General features: G+C 52.8%; 1 protein-coding gene across 3 annotated transcripts in view; it reads left to right on the top strand.

Annotated features, from left to right (window-relative positions):
• The window catches only part of MINDY4 (MINDY lysine 48 deubiquitinase 4), a 97,247-nt gene that overhangs the window by 64,750 nt on the left and 16,018 nt on the right, over nt 1–16,479 (top strand). For all 3 annotated transcript variants that reach the window (XM_031951628.1, XM_031951621.1, XM_031951633.1), the window contains 4 exons: nt 7,982–8,045; nt 8,124–8,189; nt 10,476–10,543; nt 14,999–15,062. In XM_031951628.1, the coding sequence (XP_031807488.1) occupies nt 7,982–8,045; nt 8,124–8,189; nt 10,476–10,543; nt 14,999–15,062 (262 nt within the window). The remainder of the gene's footprint in view (nt 1–7,981; nt 8,046–8,123; nt 8,190–10,475; nt 10,544–14,998; nt 15,063–16,479) is intronic.

Genomic DNA, 16,479 nt, shown 5'->3' with positions numbered 1-16,479 from the left:
AACTTACAGGTCTCTAGAAGTATCTCTGAAAACTGCAGAAAGAGGCTTGGGACAATGCACCTTCTACTCTGGAATCAAGCCCCACTCTAACAAAGGGTCAAAAGTTAAGTAATAGTCTGGGAAAATGAGCAAACAACAGAAAAAGATTCTGACCATAGGAAGTTACTATGGCGACCAGAAAGATCAAAATACACACACAAAGATAACAAAACTCTTACATCTAAAGCCTCCAAGAAAAATATGAATTGGCCTTATGCCATGGAAGTGCTCAAAAAGGATTTTGAAAATCAAGTTAAAGAGGTAGAGGAAAAATTAGGAAAAGAAATGAGAGTCAGGCAAGAAACTCATTGAAAACAAGTCAACAGTGTGGTAAAGGAGACAAAAAATATACTAAAGAAAGTAACAACTTAAAAACCAGAACTAGGTCAAATGGTAAATGAAGTACATACAAAAAATTAATGGGGAAAAGAATGCTTTAAAAAGCAGAATTGGCCAAATGGAAAAGGAGATATAAAAACTCACTGAGGAAAATAATTGTTTAAAATTTAGAATTGAACAAATGGGAGTTGATTATGAGAAATCAAGAAACAAAACCAAAAGAATGAAAAAATAGAAGACAATGTAAAATAGCTCATTGGAAAAACAACTGATATGGAAAATAGATCCAGATTAGATGTAATTTTAAAATTATTGGATTACCTGAAAGCCATGATCAAAAAAAGAGCCTAGATGTTATCTTTCAAGAAATTATCCAGGAAAATTAGAACAGAGGGTAAAAATAGAAAATAAAAGAATCCACCAAACACCTTCTGGAAGAGACCCCAAAATGAAAACTCCCAGTAATATTATAACCATACAGAGCTTCTAGGTCAAAGAGAAAATATTGCAAACAGCCAGAAAGAAACAATTCAAGTATGGTGAAGTCACAGTCAAAATAACCCAAGATTTAACAGTTAAAGAATCACCCACACTTAACATCGTACACCAAGATAAGGTCAAAATGGGTTCAGGATCTAGGCATAAAGAATGCGATCATAAATAAATTGGAAGAGCATAGGATAGTTTACCTCTCAGACCTGTGGAAGAGGAAGGAATTTATGACCAAAGAAGAACTAGAGATCACTATTGACTACAAAATTGAAAATTTTGATTATATCAAATTGAAAAGTTTTTGTACAAACAAAACTAATGCAGGCAAGATTAGAAGGGAAACAATAAACTGGGAAAACATTTTTAAGGTCAAAGGTTCTGATAAAGGACTCATTTCCAAAATATATAGAGAATTGACTCTAATTTATAAGAAATCAAGCCATTCTCCAATTGATAAAAGGATATGAACAGACAATTTTCAAATGATGAAATTAAAACTATTACTACTCATATGAAAGAGTGTTCCAAATCACTATTGATCAGAGAAATGCAAATTAAGACAACTCTGAGATACCACTACACACCTGTCAGATTGGCCAGAATGACAGGGAAAGATAATGCAGAATGTTGGAGGGGATGTGGGAAAACAGGGACACTGATACATTGTTGGTGGAGTTGTGAATACATCTAGCCATTCTGGAGAGCAATTTGGAACTATGCCCAAAAAGTTATCAAACTGTGCATACCCTTTGATCCAGCAGTGTCTCTACTGAACTTATACCCCAAAGAGATACTAAAGAAGGGAAAGGGACCTGTATGTGCCAAAATGTTTGGGGCAGCCCTGTTTGTAGTGGCCAGAAGCTGGAAAATGAATGGATGCCCATCAGTTGGAGAATGGTTGAGTAAATTGTGATATATGAATGTTATGGAATATTATTGTTCTATAAGAAATGACCAGCAGGACGAATACAGAGAGGATTGGCGAGACTTACATGAACTGATGCTGAGCGAAATGAGCAGAACCAGGAAATCATTAAAGTGGATTTCTTCAACACTGTATGAGGATGTATTCTGATGGAAGTGGATTTCTTCAACAAAGACAAGATCTAACTTAGTTTCAATTGATCAATGATGGACAGAAGCAGCTACACCCAAAGAAAGAACACTAGGAAATGAATGTAAACTGCTTGCATTGTTCTTCCCAGGTTATTTATACCTTCTAAATCCAATTCTCCCTGAGGAACAAGAAAACTGTTCAGTTCTGCACACATTTATTGTATCCAAGATCTACTGTAATCTATTTAACACGTATAGGACTGCTTGCCATCTTGGGGAGAGGGTGGAGGGAGGGAGGGGAAAAATCGGAACAGAAGTGAGTGCAAGGGATAATGTAAAAAATTACCCTGGCATGGGTTCTGTCAATAAAAAGTTATTTAATAAAAATAAACAAACCTAAAAAAAACAGTTAAAGAATCAGAAGGCTTAGAATACGATATTCCAAAGGATAAAGGAGCTAGAAAATGGAAATTAAGTGAAGGACTTTGAAGCATTCTTGATGAAAAAACCAAAGCTGAATAGAAAATTTGACTTTCAAAAATACAGAATTCTAGAAAAGCATATAAAAGGAAACCATAAGGGATTTAATAAAGTTAAACATTCCTACAGGGGAAGATGATTGTCGTAACTCATGTGTAAGGTAGTTAAAAGGAGCATATCTAGACAGGGGGTATAAGTACGAGTTGAATATGAGATGATACCTAATAAAAAATAAGAGGATGTGAAAAGAATGGGGGGGGAGGAAGAAGGAGAATGGGGTAAATTACCTCTTAAAAAATAAGAACTGGGGTAGCCGAATGGCACAGTGGATAGAGCATTGGCCCTGAGGTCAGGAGAACCTAAGTTCAAATCTTACCTCAGACATTTAATACTACTCAACACTGCGACCCTGAGCAAGTCATTTAATCTCAAATGCCTCACCAAAAATGTAGTTAATTGATCCATTCCCCAATTGACAAATGATTAAAAGATATAGACAGTTTTCAGATGAATTAAAACTCTTATTGCCATATGAAAAAATGCCCAAACTCACTGCAAATTAAAATAATTCCGAGCAACTAACTCAAACCTATTTTATTAAAATGACAAATGTTGGAGAGCATGTGGGAAAATGAGACAATAATGTATTGTTGGTGGAGTTGTGAACTGATTGAATTATTCTGTAGTGCAGTTTGGAACTATGCCCAAAGGGCTATAAAACATACATACCCTTGACCTAGCACCAGGTCTGTATCTGAGAGATTTTTTAAAAAGGAAAAGGACCTTCATGTACAAAAATATTTTCTAGGGGCAAAGAATTGGAAATTGAGGGGATGCCCATCAACTGTGGAACACTGTGGTGCTACAAAAATGATGGGCAGGATGCTCTCAGAAAAACCTGGAAAGACTTTAATGATTTGATTCAAAGTGAAATGTACTGTGTACAAAGTAACAGCAATAGTTAGATGATGTCTTACTTGTTTTGCGTGACTGTGCATGTATGACCTCTATCAAATTGTTTGCCTTTTTAATGGGGCTGAAAACAGAGGAAGAAAGAGAATCCGAAACTCAAAAATTTAAAAAACAAATATTAAAAATTGCTTTTACATGTAACTGAAGAACAAAATGTTAGATAGAAAAAAAACCAATAAAACACTCCATCTCTTGTCTCTTGGCTTTTGCACTAGACATCTTTCATGGTTGGAAACTCTCTGCTCCTGATTTCATTCACTTTCTCAGTTCCTAGTTTCCTTCAAGATTCACTTCAGGTATTACCTCTTCTGATTCCTCCTTCCCTTTCCAGCAAGTGTCTCACTCCACTCTTAGAAAAAGCCCCTCCTAACTGTTCTATAGAGGCCTATATTCTCTAACTAAAGTGTCAGCCACCCATCAGTTATCCTGGTTTAACCCATGTGTTCAAATGGTTTACTGGGGTTACTGGGGCTGCTGCTCCTGCCATGGCCTCTTAGAGACACAGGTTAAAGCCGGATGGCAGATGGACACCCAAGATGGATCCTAGAGCAGCCGGTCCTCCCCAAACATCACATGCTCTCACATTGAATCCGGGGGACTGCCCCAAGCGTGTGAAGACTTGCCTGTGGAATGGACGGATGAGAACAATTTGTTCCTAACGGCCACAGTGGCAGCTGAAGCGGGGGCTTGGCTTCTTGGAGCTTAGTCAGACATCCAAGATGCTGCAGTCATGCACCTCGTCCCCAGCCATACTAACTTTTGTCACTGGATTCAGGAAGTGAGAGGGAGGCAGACAGCTTCACACAGCTCTGCCCCACTTCTATCCAATTCATGGCAAGTCAAGACTTGAGCCATGATGTCTTTGATCCTCTTCAGAATGGAAGATGAACAGCAATTAGTCAGCCCAGGTACACACAGAATATTCAAGAAAAATAATCACATTCTAATGTGGACAAAAAAGTTTTAAATTTAAAAGGCAAAGCATTTTAAACACTTCACTTACAGATAGTAATGCAATTAAAATAATAATCAATAAGGAAATAGGATGCAAAGATTCACTCCTACGTATAGACTAAAAAGGAAAAAAAAGTGATAGAAACAGTGAGCAGATAATATTTAAGGCCTTTTACTAGATCTGATTTTACAGGGACCATACCAAGAAAAAATCTAGGTCTTATTCCCCTTCCGGAGCAAAAACCTAGTTCACTCTGTAACCCTTTTGGCCTAGGCACACTTGGCTGCCTTTCTTAGCTTTCTTTTCTGTGTTTGTATTTTAGAGGCTACTAAGTTCTCGCTTTCTCTAGAACGTGCTTAAAAGTCACCAGTTTTCTTCAAAATCCCTCCTCCTGCCATCCCGTTACTGCCTCATGGGGTTATGCCTAATGTTGCAGTAAGGTCAAATTAATCCTCTAATAAGTTATGTAAATATTCTTTTTCTTTATTTTTCAATTCAGTCTTTCTTACATATCATGTTCCAGGTTTTCCATTCATTTTTTCATTGTTGTCCACCATGATTATGACTGGAATTCCTTGTTCCAGTTCAGTTTTGTCTCTTCTGCATGAATACAATATTTATTTGACTTGGAATTTCTTGTGCTTGGCAATCATGTTTCAAGTTGAATTAAATCTAGGATTCCTGCATGTAGAGGGCTGGAACTCTGGAGAAGTATGCTTGAAACAAGGATACTTAACAAGGTGTTAACTCGATGGAATTGAGGAGATGATGGTTCTCAAGTTCCCATATATACTTAGTGCTCAGCATGGTGATGTAAATAAATAGTTCTCTAGTTCACACATATTCAGTATGCTGTAATGATATTATTACAATAAGGTATATATGGACTAAGAAGGACTGGAAATGAGACATTTCATTTTTGACCATGTTCTTGGGGGCTCTCCTGCCTCCTGCTGCACTAAGATCAAGGCTGGTCTTGAGGTCCTCCAGAAGGCTAGCCCAAACATTACACCTGAAGCACTCTTTGACTTCTGGTTGTAATGGACTTTCAGAATGTCTTCTAGCATCTATTTTAAGCCTTAACTCTCTCTTTGAATTTCCTTTTGAACTCTAATTTCACTCCTTATTTCTTCCTTCATTTATTTTATTTGATCTCCCAACTACTCACAAAAACAATGGGTTTTTGTGACCATTGCATTCTCTTTGTAAGTTACTGAGGAAATATTTTTTAAGCTCCTACTCTTCTTAGGATTATAGCTACAGTTAATGAATTATTCTCTTTTGGAGTTTGTTCCTGGCATTCTCCAACTGCCGTTGTATAATAAGCTTTTCACTGCTCATTTCCTCTCTGTTGTTTTTCCAAATGCTCATTTCCCCTTTTGTCTGTGTTTTTCCTTTTGTTAGAGATTTCTTTCACTTTCTGTATTTTAGTTTTTTTCCTCCCTTTGACCAATTTCTCATTGTTTTGATGTTCTCTAGTAAGGTGGACTTCTTTCTAATCACTAAGTTAGCCATATTGCTATTAAACTTAATTTGGATTCCTTTTTCCTGTTTTTTTTTAATAAAATGAAAAAAAACTTTAATGGAATTGCTTAGCAACTTTGTCATTAAAATGATTCTGTTCCACTTTTAAAATACTTTTTTTGGTTTTAAACAGATTACTTTTTTGTTGTTTAATTTCTGTCTACTAACTTCCTAATTTTCTTTAACTTCACACTCAAATAATTTGTCTTTTTTTATATTTCTACACCCATTCCAAGATCTAAATTTGCCTCTGCATACATCTTTGGCTATATCTGATAAATTTTAGTATGTCATATTGGTATTGTCATTATTTCTAATATCACCTTTTATTGTTTCACTTCCAATTCATTTAGCTTTTATTTAGTACCTGCTTTGTGCTAATTTGGTGATACAAAAAGAGGCAGAAGACAGTCCCTGTTCTAAAGGGCTTACAGTCTAATGGGAGAGACAACATACAGGCAAATAAGCAAGTTCTAAACAGGATAAATAGGAAATAATTCATTGAGGAAAGGCTTCTTCTGGTACTTAAAGGAAGTCTGGGAGCTCAGTGGTTTTGACAGGAGAGGGAGAATGCCCAGCTCTGAGAGCTGGAGAGTCTTGGCCAGTGTCACTGAACCAAAGAGTATGGAGGGGGGCAAGGTATAAGGAGGGGCTGTGAATGGCAGTACATTTTGTATTTGATTCTTTGGGCCAGAGGGATCCAGTGGAGCTGATTGAGTAGTGGGGGTAACACCATCAGACCTGCGCTTTAGGGAGATTACTTTAGTGGGTGAATGGGAGATGGCCTGGAGGAGGGAGAGACCTGGAGCCGCGGACTCCCCAGCTGCAGCCATAGTTCAGCATGAGCTGATGAAGTCCTGTACTTATGGGGGAGAGGAGGTTCTGCATTCTGGAACCCCCAGCTTGCTTATTGGCGCCCACTCTCTGACCCCTGGTTTTGGCCTCATAGTGACCGGTCCCTTCCCTGCCCAGTCCCTTCCCCATCTTGACTCCTAATAAGTCACTTCAGCTTTACCTTACTCTCTCTTAAATCCCTGCTGCCCATTTCATATTGCTCACCTTGCCCTGTCAATCATCAGTCTTGGTTCACCCTGTTCTTTTCTGACTGAACTCTTGCCCTGGTGCTGCTGAAAAAAAGGTGGAGAAAATCACGAAGCTGCTGATTAAGTCCAGAACAAACGCCTGTTACCCAATCTCTGCTGGACTCCCCCTGTGATCCTTAGTTAACTCACCCTGCCTCGGGCTCTCCAAAGCTTTTGATTTTCCCCAGCCTCTCAACTAGAACCTTGCCTCGTACTTGAACTATAAAATTGAAGCCATTCACAGAGGGCTCTGCCTCCCATGGTATCTCTGCCAACCACCTCCTCCTTCACCCTGACTCATAGGGAGAAATGGATTTTTCCTTTCCCATTCTATCTCCCCTTCTGTGATTTATCTCCCTGTCTGCTGGTTGCTTTCCTCCGGCCCACAGACATCAGTTCCCCCCCTCCCCCCATTGCTCCATCTCTTGGACGGCTCCTGCCTTTTGTGGCTTCAGTCCTTAAGAAGGCCCCTACTACGGGCACTTGCCCTTCCTCTCCTTGTCTTTTTAACTCTCTACACTCTGACTTCCAGCTGTGTCATTCCACCCAAACGACTTTCTCCAAAACCGCTAATGGCGATGACCTCCCAGGCTTTCTTCATGTCTCAGCTAAATCTCCTCTTCTTCTCCAGGAAACCTTTCCCAACCCCTATGGGTTCCAGGATCTTCTCTCCGTATTAATTCTCTGTTATTTATCCTGTGTAGGGTTACTTTGTGTAGATCTGTTTGCATGTGGTCTCTCCGTGAGGGCAGGGACCGCCTTTTGCCTTTTTTTGTATCCTCAGTGCTTAGTACAGGGCTAACACTAGTAGGTGCCTAATAAATGTCCATTTATTGATCGATTCTGTTGGGGAAAGGCCATTTTGTTTCTCCTTTGGTCTTTCCCTGTTACCCGTTATCACCGGCCGACTGGGTGAGCCCACAAGAGCCCAGCCGCCCCCGGCTGCTCCCTGTCACCGAGTTATTTTATCTGTCCCCATTTGATTACGTGTGCGGTTTACCGCGGCCGAAGCAAAAGCTCCGTGTCTGCTTCTCCTCTGCAGGGCTTCGGGGATGCAGCATTTCAGCCCAGCGGGAAAATACAAAGCGGACGGCGTCCTGGAGACGGTAGGCCTTCCGGGCAGTTCTAAGGGTGACACTGGGCCGTAGTGACGGACGGGGCAAGTAAAAACTCTTCTCTTTCAGCTCACGCTGAACAAGGTGACCAAGTACGAAGATCTGGTCGTTTTTCTTCAACATAACATTCATCAGGTACGACCGGGTTTGGTTCGTTAGCGCTTTGTTTGTAATTCAGACTCGGACCCAGGGCTCGGTTTCCCAGCTACGCCGACCAGCCCCTTCCTCTGACGCTCGCTCCCGGCAGGACGGGCACAGGCCGCCTCGAGTGGGGTCTCCAGGCCGGAGCCGTCAGAGAGGGCCCTCGGCGGGCGGCTTGTGCAGGGGCCAAGCCCTGGGGAGGGGGCGCTTAGGCCTGAGCAGGGATGAGCTCGGCTCATGCGATGGTGGAGGAAGGCCTGGCTTCTTTCTCTCAGACAGACACTAAGACCCAAGCACTGTCTCCACAGAATTGGGGAGCCAGTGTGGGAGGAGGGAGATGTCTCCCCCAGGATCTCCCACACAGAGAACTTGGAGGGCAGCGGGGACCCCCTTAGAACAGGCCCTAGGCCTGGGAGCGCCCCGGCAGCATCCCAGCCACGTGACCAGAGCCAGGTGAACTTGGGGAGTAAATAGAAGTGCAGGAGGCCCCGATGGGGACCCTCTGGGCACGTCGGCGTGAGGCTGTTGCCTTGCTTGGGAATCACTTCCGAGATCCGGCCCACCTTCCTAGCCCTGTTCCCTGCCCTGCTCTTTCCCCAGGTGACCTTCTCCCAGCCTGAGCTTTGCCCGCCCGCCGTCTCCCCTTGTAGCTTAGACTTTCCAAACTCAGCCAAGCTCCCGCCTCTCCCATGAAGCCTTGCCCCGAGCTCCCTCCAAAATGACCCTGGTTTCCATACAGATTTCCTCATGTGAACAAATTAAAGAGCCTTTATCAGAGGCTTCCTTGGGCCGTAATTCCCTGCACCAAGGACAGGTAGTCCGTCCCCATGGGGGGGGGGGCTTGTGTTTGTGCCCCCAGCCCCCCACCTTCCACTGGAGGAGGAGACGAATACAGCAACTAGGGGCTTATGGGCTCCTCATCAGGGCTGGGGGGCAGGGCGCAGGTAGGGCTCAGCCTGGCAGCTGGGCAGAGGAGAGGCGGGGATGGGGGGCAGTCCCTTGGAGGGGCTCTGAGCCAGGTGAGGGCCCAGGAGAGCAAGGCCTGGGAGGGAGAGGGGGCGGCCCCCAGGAGACGGGGAGGGGAAAGGCCTGGCTGCTGAGGGGATTTGGAGGGGAGCAGGATGTTGAGGGAGACCCCAGGGGACCAGGAGGAGGCAGGGTTTCTTTGGGGGATAAGAAAGGTTGGGTTTTTGCCTTGTTGTGTTAGGGAAGCCCGCCAGGGGAGAGACTACTTACATGTGGGGGAATCATCTGGACACAAGGGAAAGTACCAGAGGAGGTGGTGGTGAGAGGGAGGACGAGGGCCTAATGCTTGGAATTGGGCAGGGGTAGGAGGATGCTGGGCTTCCACAGGTGACATCAGGCTTGACTTTGTGGGCAGCAGAGAAGAAACGAGTGAGGGGCCCAGCTCTGAGCAGGGGGGTGTGGAGGGGCTTGGACATCGCTCGCTGCAGGCCAGACTCAGTTTACCTTTCTGTTAAGCTAGCTGCTCATGACCCAGGTCAGCCTTTCTCCTTCGGGGCCCTTGCCCGGTGGGTTAGCAGAGATGCACGCTGCCTGGGCCCTTGGGCTTCAGTTTCTTTTCCAGGACCGTGGAGCCCAGAGCTCTGCTTTCTAGACTTCTGTGCCTGACTAGAATGCCCTCTCTTGGGCACCGACCGGGATGTGACACCCTTTGGCACGCCCGGGCAGAGCTCTCTTGGAGCAAACCAGATACAGTTAGCCCTTCTGCCCCGGGGGAGCAGATCTCTTCTGATCTCCCTCTCGGGGCTGGTTTCTGCAGGCTCCGGGGCAAGGAGGGCCTTTCTCTTTGTTCTGGCACCGCCTTGGGCTTGTTCCAACCTGGCTGGCGGCTTCCAGCCGAGCGGGTGATTGGCAGTGCCCGGGCTTCCCCCCCGCACCCTCCCCGTCTCGGCAGCACCATATTGGATAGGAGCTGCCTCAGGAGCACTTTTTTTAGCAAAGTGCCAGAGCCGCGGAACGGGGGGCAGTTTCCCGTCCCTCGTCCGGGCATCTCCAAGACCCCAGATAGAAGCGCCAGGGGAGCAGCTTGTGAGGGAGAGCCCTCGTCCGGCCGCTCCCGCTTGGGCTCTCGGGCCCGGGTGAGAGACTCGGTCCTCCCCACCGGGATGTCCCAGGATGCATCTGGCGTCGGCGGCTCAGTCCTCGAGCCATGGGGCCGTCCCGGATGGAAATCGGGATTTGTCTCGAGGTCCCGGGCTGGGAGCTGGGGGGGCGAGCGCCCTTCTCTCCCCCGGCTGATTTTTGTCTCCTGCTCAGTTTCAGGCCGGTCCCTCTGGCTGCATCCTCCTGACCCTGTCTGCCATCTTATCCAGGTCCACCGATCTGTAAGTATCTCCCGCTCTGGGCCATCGGTCAGGCTCGGGCACGGGGACGGAGGCCGCGCCCCTGGGGGCCCGAGCCCGAGGGAGGCCCCACGAGACCTGAGCTCTCTCCTGCTCCGGAATCCTCCGGTCAACCCGAGTTCAAATCCCGCTTCACACTTTGCCAGCCCCGTGACCCTGGGCAAGCCTTGGCCTCTGTTGTCCTCCTTGCCTCATCTGTAAGAGGGGATGATGGCGGCGCCCACCTCCCGGGGTGGGTGCAAAGCACTCAGCAGGGGGCTCCGGGCAGGCGCTGAGTAGGTGCTCATGCCCTTCCTTCCCAGCCGAGTTCCTGGCACGGGGAAGCCCAGTTACCCCTCGCCTTATTATTCGCGGAGGTTGGATGGGCCGGGGATAGGCGACGAATGTGTTGGGTCCTGTCTCCCGAGCTCAGTCAGAAATGGGGAGAGCCAGAGCCCCGCAGCTGGCAGGGCCTGGGCCCCAGACCCCTCCCTGGGGGCCCCGGGAGTCTGGCCTCCCAGGGAGGAAGCCGAGGCCCGGCTTTGGAAGTGAGCGACCGGCCCTGGGTTGTGCAGGGAGTGTGTGGCCCACTGAGAGCTCGGCCCCGCTCTGAGACTACAGCCCTCGCCGTGTCCCGGAGAGTGAGGGAGCCCGGGGGGCTTGGCCGGGCAGGGCTTGGGCGCCAGCCTTCCTGTCCCTGTTTTTTGCGTGTGCTTCTGGCTCCGGCCCGGGTCTCGCCAGGGTGAGAACCTGCCTCTGCCAGCGGGGCCGGGTCCCTGGTCGTGGGGCTGCCCCGGCCATGGGGGGGGGGGGTCGGCCCGGGCTCCGAGGACATCGCCCAGACCGAGCCCGGCTCCCTCGGCCACTGGGGGCGGGTTTGATTCCGTTTGAGGGGAGCAGAAATTCCTTCATTAACTGCAGCCTTAACCTTTGGCCCCGGGCCTTCCCATCAGGGAGCGCAGAGGATTGAGGGGGGTCGCTCGGGGGCTGCCACAAACAATGGGCACTCACTCCACCCAGGGCCCACTTCCTCTTCCCCAGACTTGCTTCCTCCTCTTCTCGACCAGCCGGGAACCTCTCAGTCGTTCTTCCCTCATCACTCACCTGCTCTGCAACATCCAAAAGCTCCGGCCGGTTAAAAATAATAAAGTGGCGCGGCGTCCGGGCGGGGGATGCGCGCTGCTCGTCCTCGGGTCCCTGGGGCCGGCGGGAGGGTCGGGGAGGGGGTCGGGGAGGAGGCCGGCGGGGGAGTTGGGGAGGGGGCCAGGGCAGTGTCGAGACAGGGCTTGGCGCTCCAACCCACTCTTCCTGGCGCTTGGCTCCTCTGGGCCTGCCAGGTGCAGCCAAGGGGCCGGGGAGATGGGGAGGGAGGCTGGCCCCATGCCATTAGTCGGGGTCTGTGTGGGCCCCTTTCCTGGTCACCCCCGCCACCAGCTCCCTCAGCTTCCTGCCCCCTCCTCTCCCCGCTGCCAGGGGCTGGGCTGACATCGTTTTGTGGGGGTAGAGGGGGTGCTCCATGAGCATCCGAGGCAGGGACCCGAGCTGGGCCTTGGGACTTCTTGGCCCAGAGATGCTTTGGGACTCACTGCCACACTCTCCTCCCTGCGGGCCCTCATTCAGCCTGTGCCCTTTTGCCCCGGGCACTCCCTGGCACCTCCCTGTGCCCGACCCTGTCCCTGATGCTAACTGAAGGCAGGACAGACGAAGGCCCTCCCTGCAGCGTCCCAGGGCCCGAGAGCCGTCTGTCCGTCCTTCAGCCAGGGCCCATCTAGACCCCCCCCAGGCCTCTTTGCCCGGGACCACCAGAAGGCCCGGCCCTGTCCCTGCCAGGCAGGCTCAGGAGCTCGGTCTGTGGGGCTTGGCTGTGCTTGTGCTGCCGGGAGCAGATGCTGGGGACGACGGCCGCTGCTCCCTGGGTGCGACGGAGGAGGGCCGCTGGCCGGCAGTGGGGAAGAGCGCCAGCAGCCGCCCTGAGGGGAGGTGGGGCTGGAGAGGAGGGGCTGGCGGCGGCTCGCATGGGGGCTCTGAGCGGGGCATGGGGGGCAGCACCTTGAGAACGAGGGGCCGGAGAAGTGACCTGATTGGGCAGTGGAGGGGGTCCTGGACTCGTGGGCCCCTTGTTCAGGCCCCTTGTTCAGGCCCCTCGGTAAAAGCAGCTCCCCACCCCCACGTGTGCTGTCCCAGAGCCGGAGCTTTCCTCAGTGACCGACCCCATCTCTTCCTCACCCAAACCCCTGCCCCCAGAACAGCGTCCAGCCTTGGGGCAGCGGAGCCCCCCAAGCAGCCCCTTCCAGCCCCTTCCATGCCAGGATGACTCATGGCCAAGAACTTCCTCCTGCTCAAAATGCCGCTTTTGTCTCTGCTCATGGCCCTGCCTTGGGCCCAGCAGAACAGGTCTCACCTCCTCAGGTTCTGGTTACGTTTGGGGGGGTCAGTCACCTCCCGACTCCCACGTCTGCACAGACCCTCGAGCCAGGGGAGTGATGGGCTGGGCCTCCGACCCCAGCTTTCGCCCCCCGGCGACAACCCCAGAACACGGGCAGCTCCACCTGCAGCAGAGGAGCCCCTTGTTTCCCCTCCCTGGGGTCCCTTTGTTCACACGCCGAGCCCCGATAGCCCACTTGGCGAGGGGCGTGGGGGCAAGAGCCGGCAGCCCGTCTGCGGGCAGGGAGCGGGGCGACCCCTTTGTCCTGAGGCTCTCGGGGTCACCCTCTGAGGGAGCATTTCTGAAACTTTCATCTCCTCCCCCCGGAGAAGGCCGAGCCCCAATGCGGGCAGGCCCCGTCCCCGGCTTCCACACGAGGCATGGGAATATAATGAACCCGCGGGCAGGGGCACCGGGTGCTGCATCTGGCTCCTCAGGGAGCCGGCCTCAGGCCGCGTGGCCAGTTGGACAGACTTCTTAGCCCCTGAGAGGAAATCTCTCTTTTCCTTGATTTCTTTAAAAATTTTAGTTTTCTCAGACCTGCTGGTCCTTGAGCCCAGTCCTCAGGCCTCCCCGGTGCCAGTGCCCTCCTCCTCCTCCTCCCCCTCGCCTGCCACGTGTGACAGCAGCGTTTTCTGGGGGTGTTTAGAAGGGAAAGAAAATGCAGGAGGTAGAAGGACTTGGGGGCGGACTGGGCTCCTTTAAGCCCTTGTCACCGGCCGTAGTTTGACCCTTCTCCAGACCTGTCCAGAGGATGCCCCCCCACCCCTGGCTGCTAGGAGCCCCTGTGGGCATCGGGTGACCCTGGTGAGGAGGACTCGGGGCAGGAGACTGGCCCAGGCCGAGGGGGCGGGGTCTGACCGCCGTGGGTCAGAGTCGCCGGGTCCGGTTTGCGGCACTGCCTTTGTTTGGCCTCTGGCTGCTGCACTAACGCGAAGGCCAGATGTTTGTGTTTGGAGACAGGAGACCGGCTGCGCCGTTCCCGGCGCGTTAGCACCTGGCCATGTCAGTCCCGTTTCCTGCCATTGTCCTTTTCTGTTTGCCCCACGGGGCTGAGCTGACGCAGCCTTTAAAGTCATTGGATTGATCCCAGGCCTAACAGGCCGGGCCCCCGGAGGTCCCTGGGTGGCAGGGATCCAGAGATGGTTATCGGGGGACCCGGAGCTCATTGTCTTCTCTTGAGAAGCTGGTTCTGGGATGCAGGTGACCTCCAGAGCGCGCCTGCCCCGGCCCCTCCCAGGGGTCCTGCGCCAACCCCCACGGGCCCTCTGTCCCAGCCCCTCCTGGGGGTCCTGCCCCAACCCCCACGGGCCCTCTGTCCCTGACCCTCCCGGGCGTCCTGCGCCGACTCCCACGGGCCCTCTGGGGGTCTGGGCTCGCCCCGAACTTTGCCTGGGGCTGGTCTGGCCTCACAAACCAGTACTTATGATAGAGCAGAGGGCCAGCCTTGGGGGGGGGGCGGTGCTAGCATCCTAAGGGGTCTGAAGACCCTGGTTAGGAAGTCGGCCTGTGGCTCCGGCCTGTTCCGGAGCTGTGGGTCTTCCCCCTTCCCCTGGGGAGTGGGGAGACACGGCTTAAAGGTGCTGCCTCCTGAACGATGGCTTTCCTGTGGGGATCATCGTGCGCAGGTGGGCCGAGTGCTGAGCCCTGAGAAAGCCCCCGCCCCCTCTCTCCGGGACTTTCCTGCCTCGGAGGCACTGGGAAAGGTCTCCATGTTTGGGAATGGCGCGCTGCTGGCACAAGTGCCTTGTGAGGGAGCTGGTCTGGTGCCCCCTCCTTGCCAGCTGTGGCTGTGCCAGGGGCTGGCCCGGTCAGGTGGGGCAATGGGGGTCCCGAGGTGCCCCAGGAGATCACGCCCCGACTCCCCCACAGAAGACTCTCCCTCAGCCCCTGCCCTGAGGGGACGGAGGCCGAACGCCCCGTGGTCAGTGTCTTCTGACTAAATGTGGCGCCACGGGGGGCACCCGGGGGCAGACGGGCGGAGCTGGGCCCGCGAAGCGCCTCCAGTCACGACTCTGCCTTGTGTGTTTCAGAGTGCGCAAGGACTTCGACCTGCCCACCAACTGTCTGATTGGAGCTCACGGATACTGCACCCAGGTACCCGGGGTGGGGCGGGGCGGGGCGGGAGGGGGGTCCCGGCGGGCACCAGCCATTGTTCTGTGAGACCCGACCCCGCCGGCAGCCTCTGAGGTAGGCGAGACGGGGCCTGTCTACCCCCGAGGAGGGGGCCCAGCCTCTGAGGGCCCCGCGCCCCCGTGCTCCGGGCTGCCTCTCCTGAGCAGCACTCCCAGCTCCGTAGCCCTGGGTTTTCCGTTGGCGACCCAGGGAGGCAGAGCACCCAGCCTCACAGCGCACGGCTCTGGCCAGGGACGGTGCCAGGAGGGCACCAAGCAGTGCCCGCAGGCGCGCAGAAAGCACTCCGGCTCGGACAGCGGGAGGCTCCTGCAGGGCTGGTCCCAGAGCTGTGCTGCCGGGCTCTGTGGGGGCACCTGGGCCCTCCCTGCCAGGCCTTTTGTCCCCGCTCAAGCTTCCCGGGGCCCTCAGACTGGGGCCCCCCGTGCTCCCTCATCTCCCTCGGTCCCCCTCAGGCCCCCAGCCCATCGCTCCCCAGCCTCCCCCGCGCTCAGTTATCTAGAACATCCCCCTCGGAGTTTGCCTGCCCTGCCCCCATCACCTCGGGGTCTTGGGGTCTCAGGGCTCGCCCCCCTTGGGTGCCGAAGCCCTGGAGGAGTTTACCGCTCTCCGCTGACTGGGCAGCCCAGCTCTGCCCTCGCCACCCGGCCACAGCGGCCTCTCCTCAGCCCAGGTCTCCTCGGCCGGACGGGGCGCTGCCCAGAAAGGCCCCCCCCCCATCCTTGAGACCGAGGGAAGCCCTTTCGCCCCGTACAACATGGCGGTGGCTCCTTCCTGAGGGGCCGGGCCCCTGGGAGCCGTAACTGCGCTCAGCGTTTCCTCCCCAGCCCTTTGTGGCTTCCTTTGTACACGGTGCCTCCCACCCATAGACCCGAGGGTCCTTTTTACTCTCACTGGGTCAGGGGGCGTCGGCGGGCAGAAGAGTGATGGACTCGTGGCCACTTCTCTGCCCATTGCTGGGCTGGGGGAGGCCGGGAGACAGGCTTTTGTGAAGGCGGCAAATCTCCCGGGGAAACCGGGCACGGCCTGGCAGCGAGGCCCCAGCCCTGGGGCCCGCTCACCCTCGGGGCGTCACCGCGGAGGAGACCGAAGGCGCCCTGGGAACGGGGAGCAGCCCCGCCAGGCCCGGGCCGCCTCGGAGGCCACTGGGCCCCAGGAGTGGGAGAGGGAGAGCGGAGCTCCCTGAGGAGAGATGAGACCTCCTGTGCCTCCGACTCAGAAAAGAGGGACGGCGGGGATGGAGGCCTTGCTTCCAAGCCGTGCGAGGCTGGGGGCCGTGCAGGGCAAGAGGAGAGGGCTCACCGGGAGGTCCGGGGCCGCCTCCCAGAAGTCCCCCCACTTTCTGACCCCCCAGCCTCATCCTAGAGTCAGGAGGGAAGCG

This window comes from Sarcophilus harrisii, chromosome 1 (genome assembly GCF_902635505.1).
Source record: "Sarcophilus harrisii chromosome 1, mSarHar1.11, whole genome shotgun sequence".
Lineage (NCBI taxonomy): Eukaryota > Metazoa > Chordata > Mammalia > Dasyuromorphia > Dasyuridae > Sarcophilus > Sarcophilus harrisii.
Note: the sequence above shows the minus strand (reverse complement) of the source record. Positions and strands in the feature narration are given on the sequence as shown.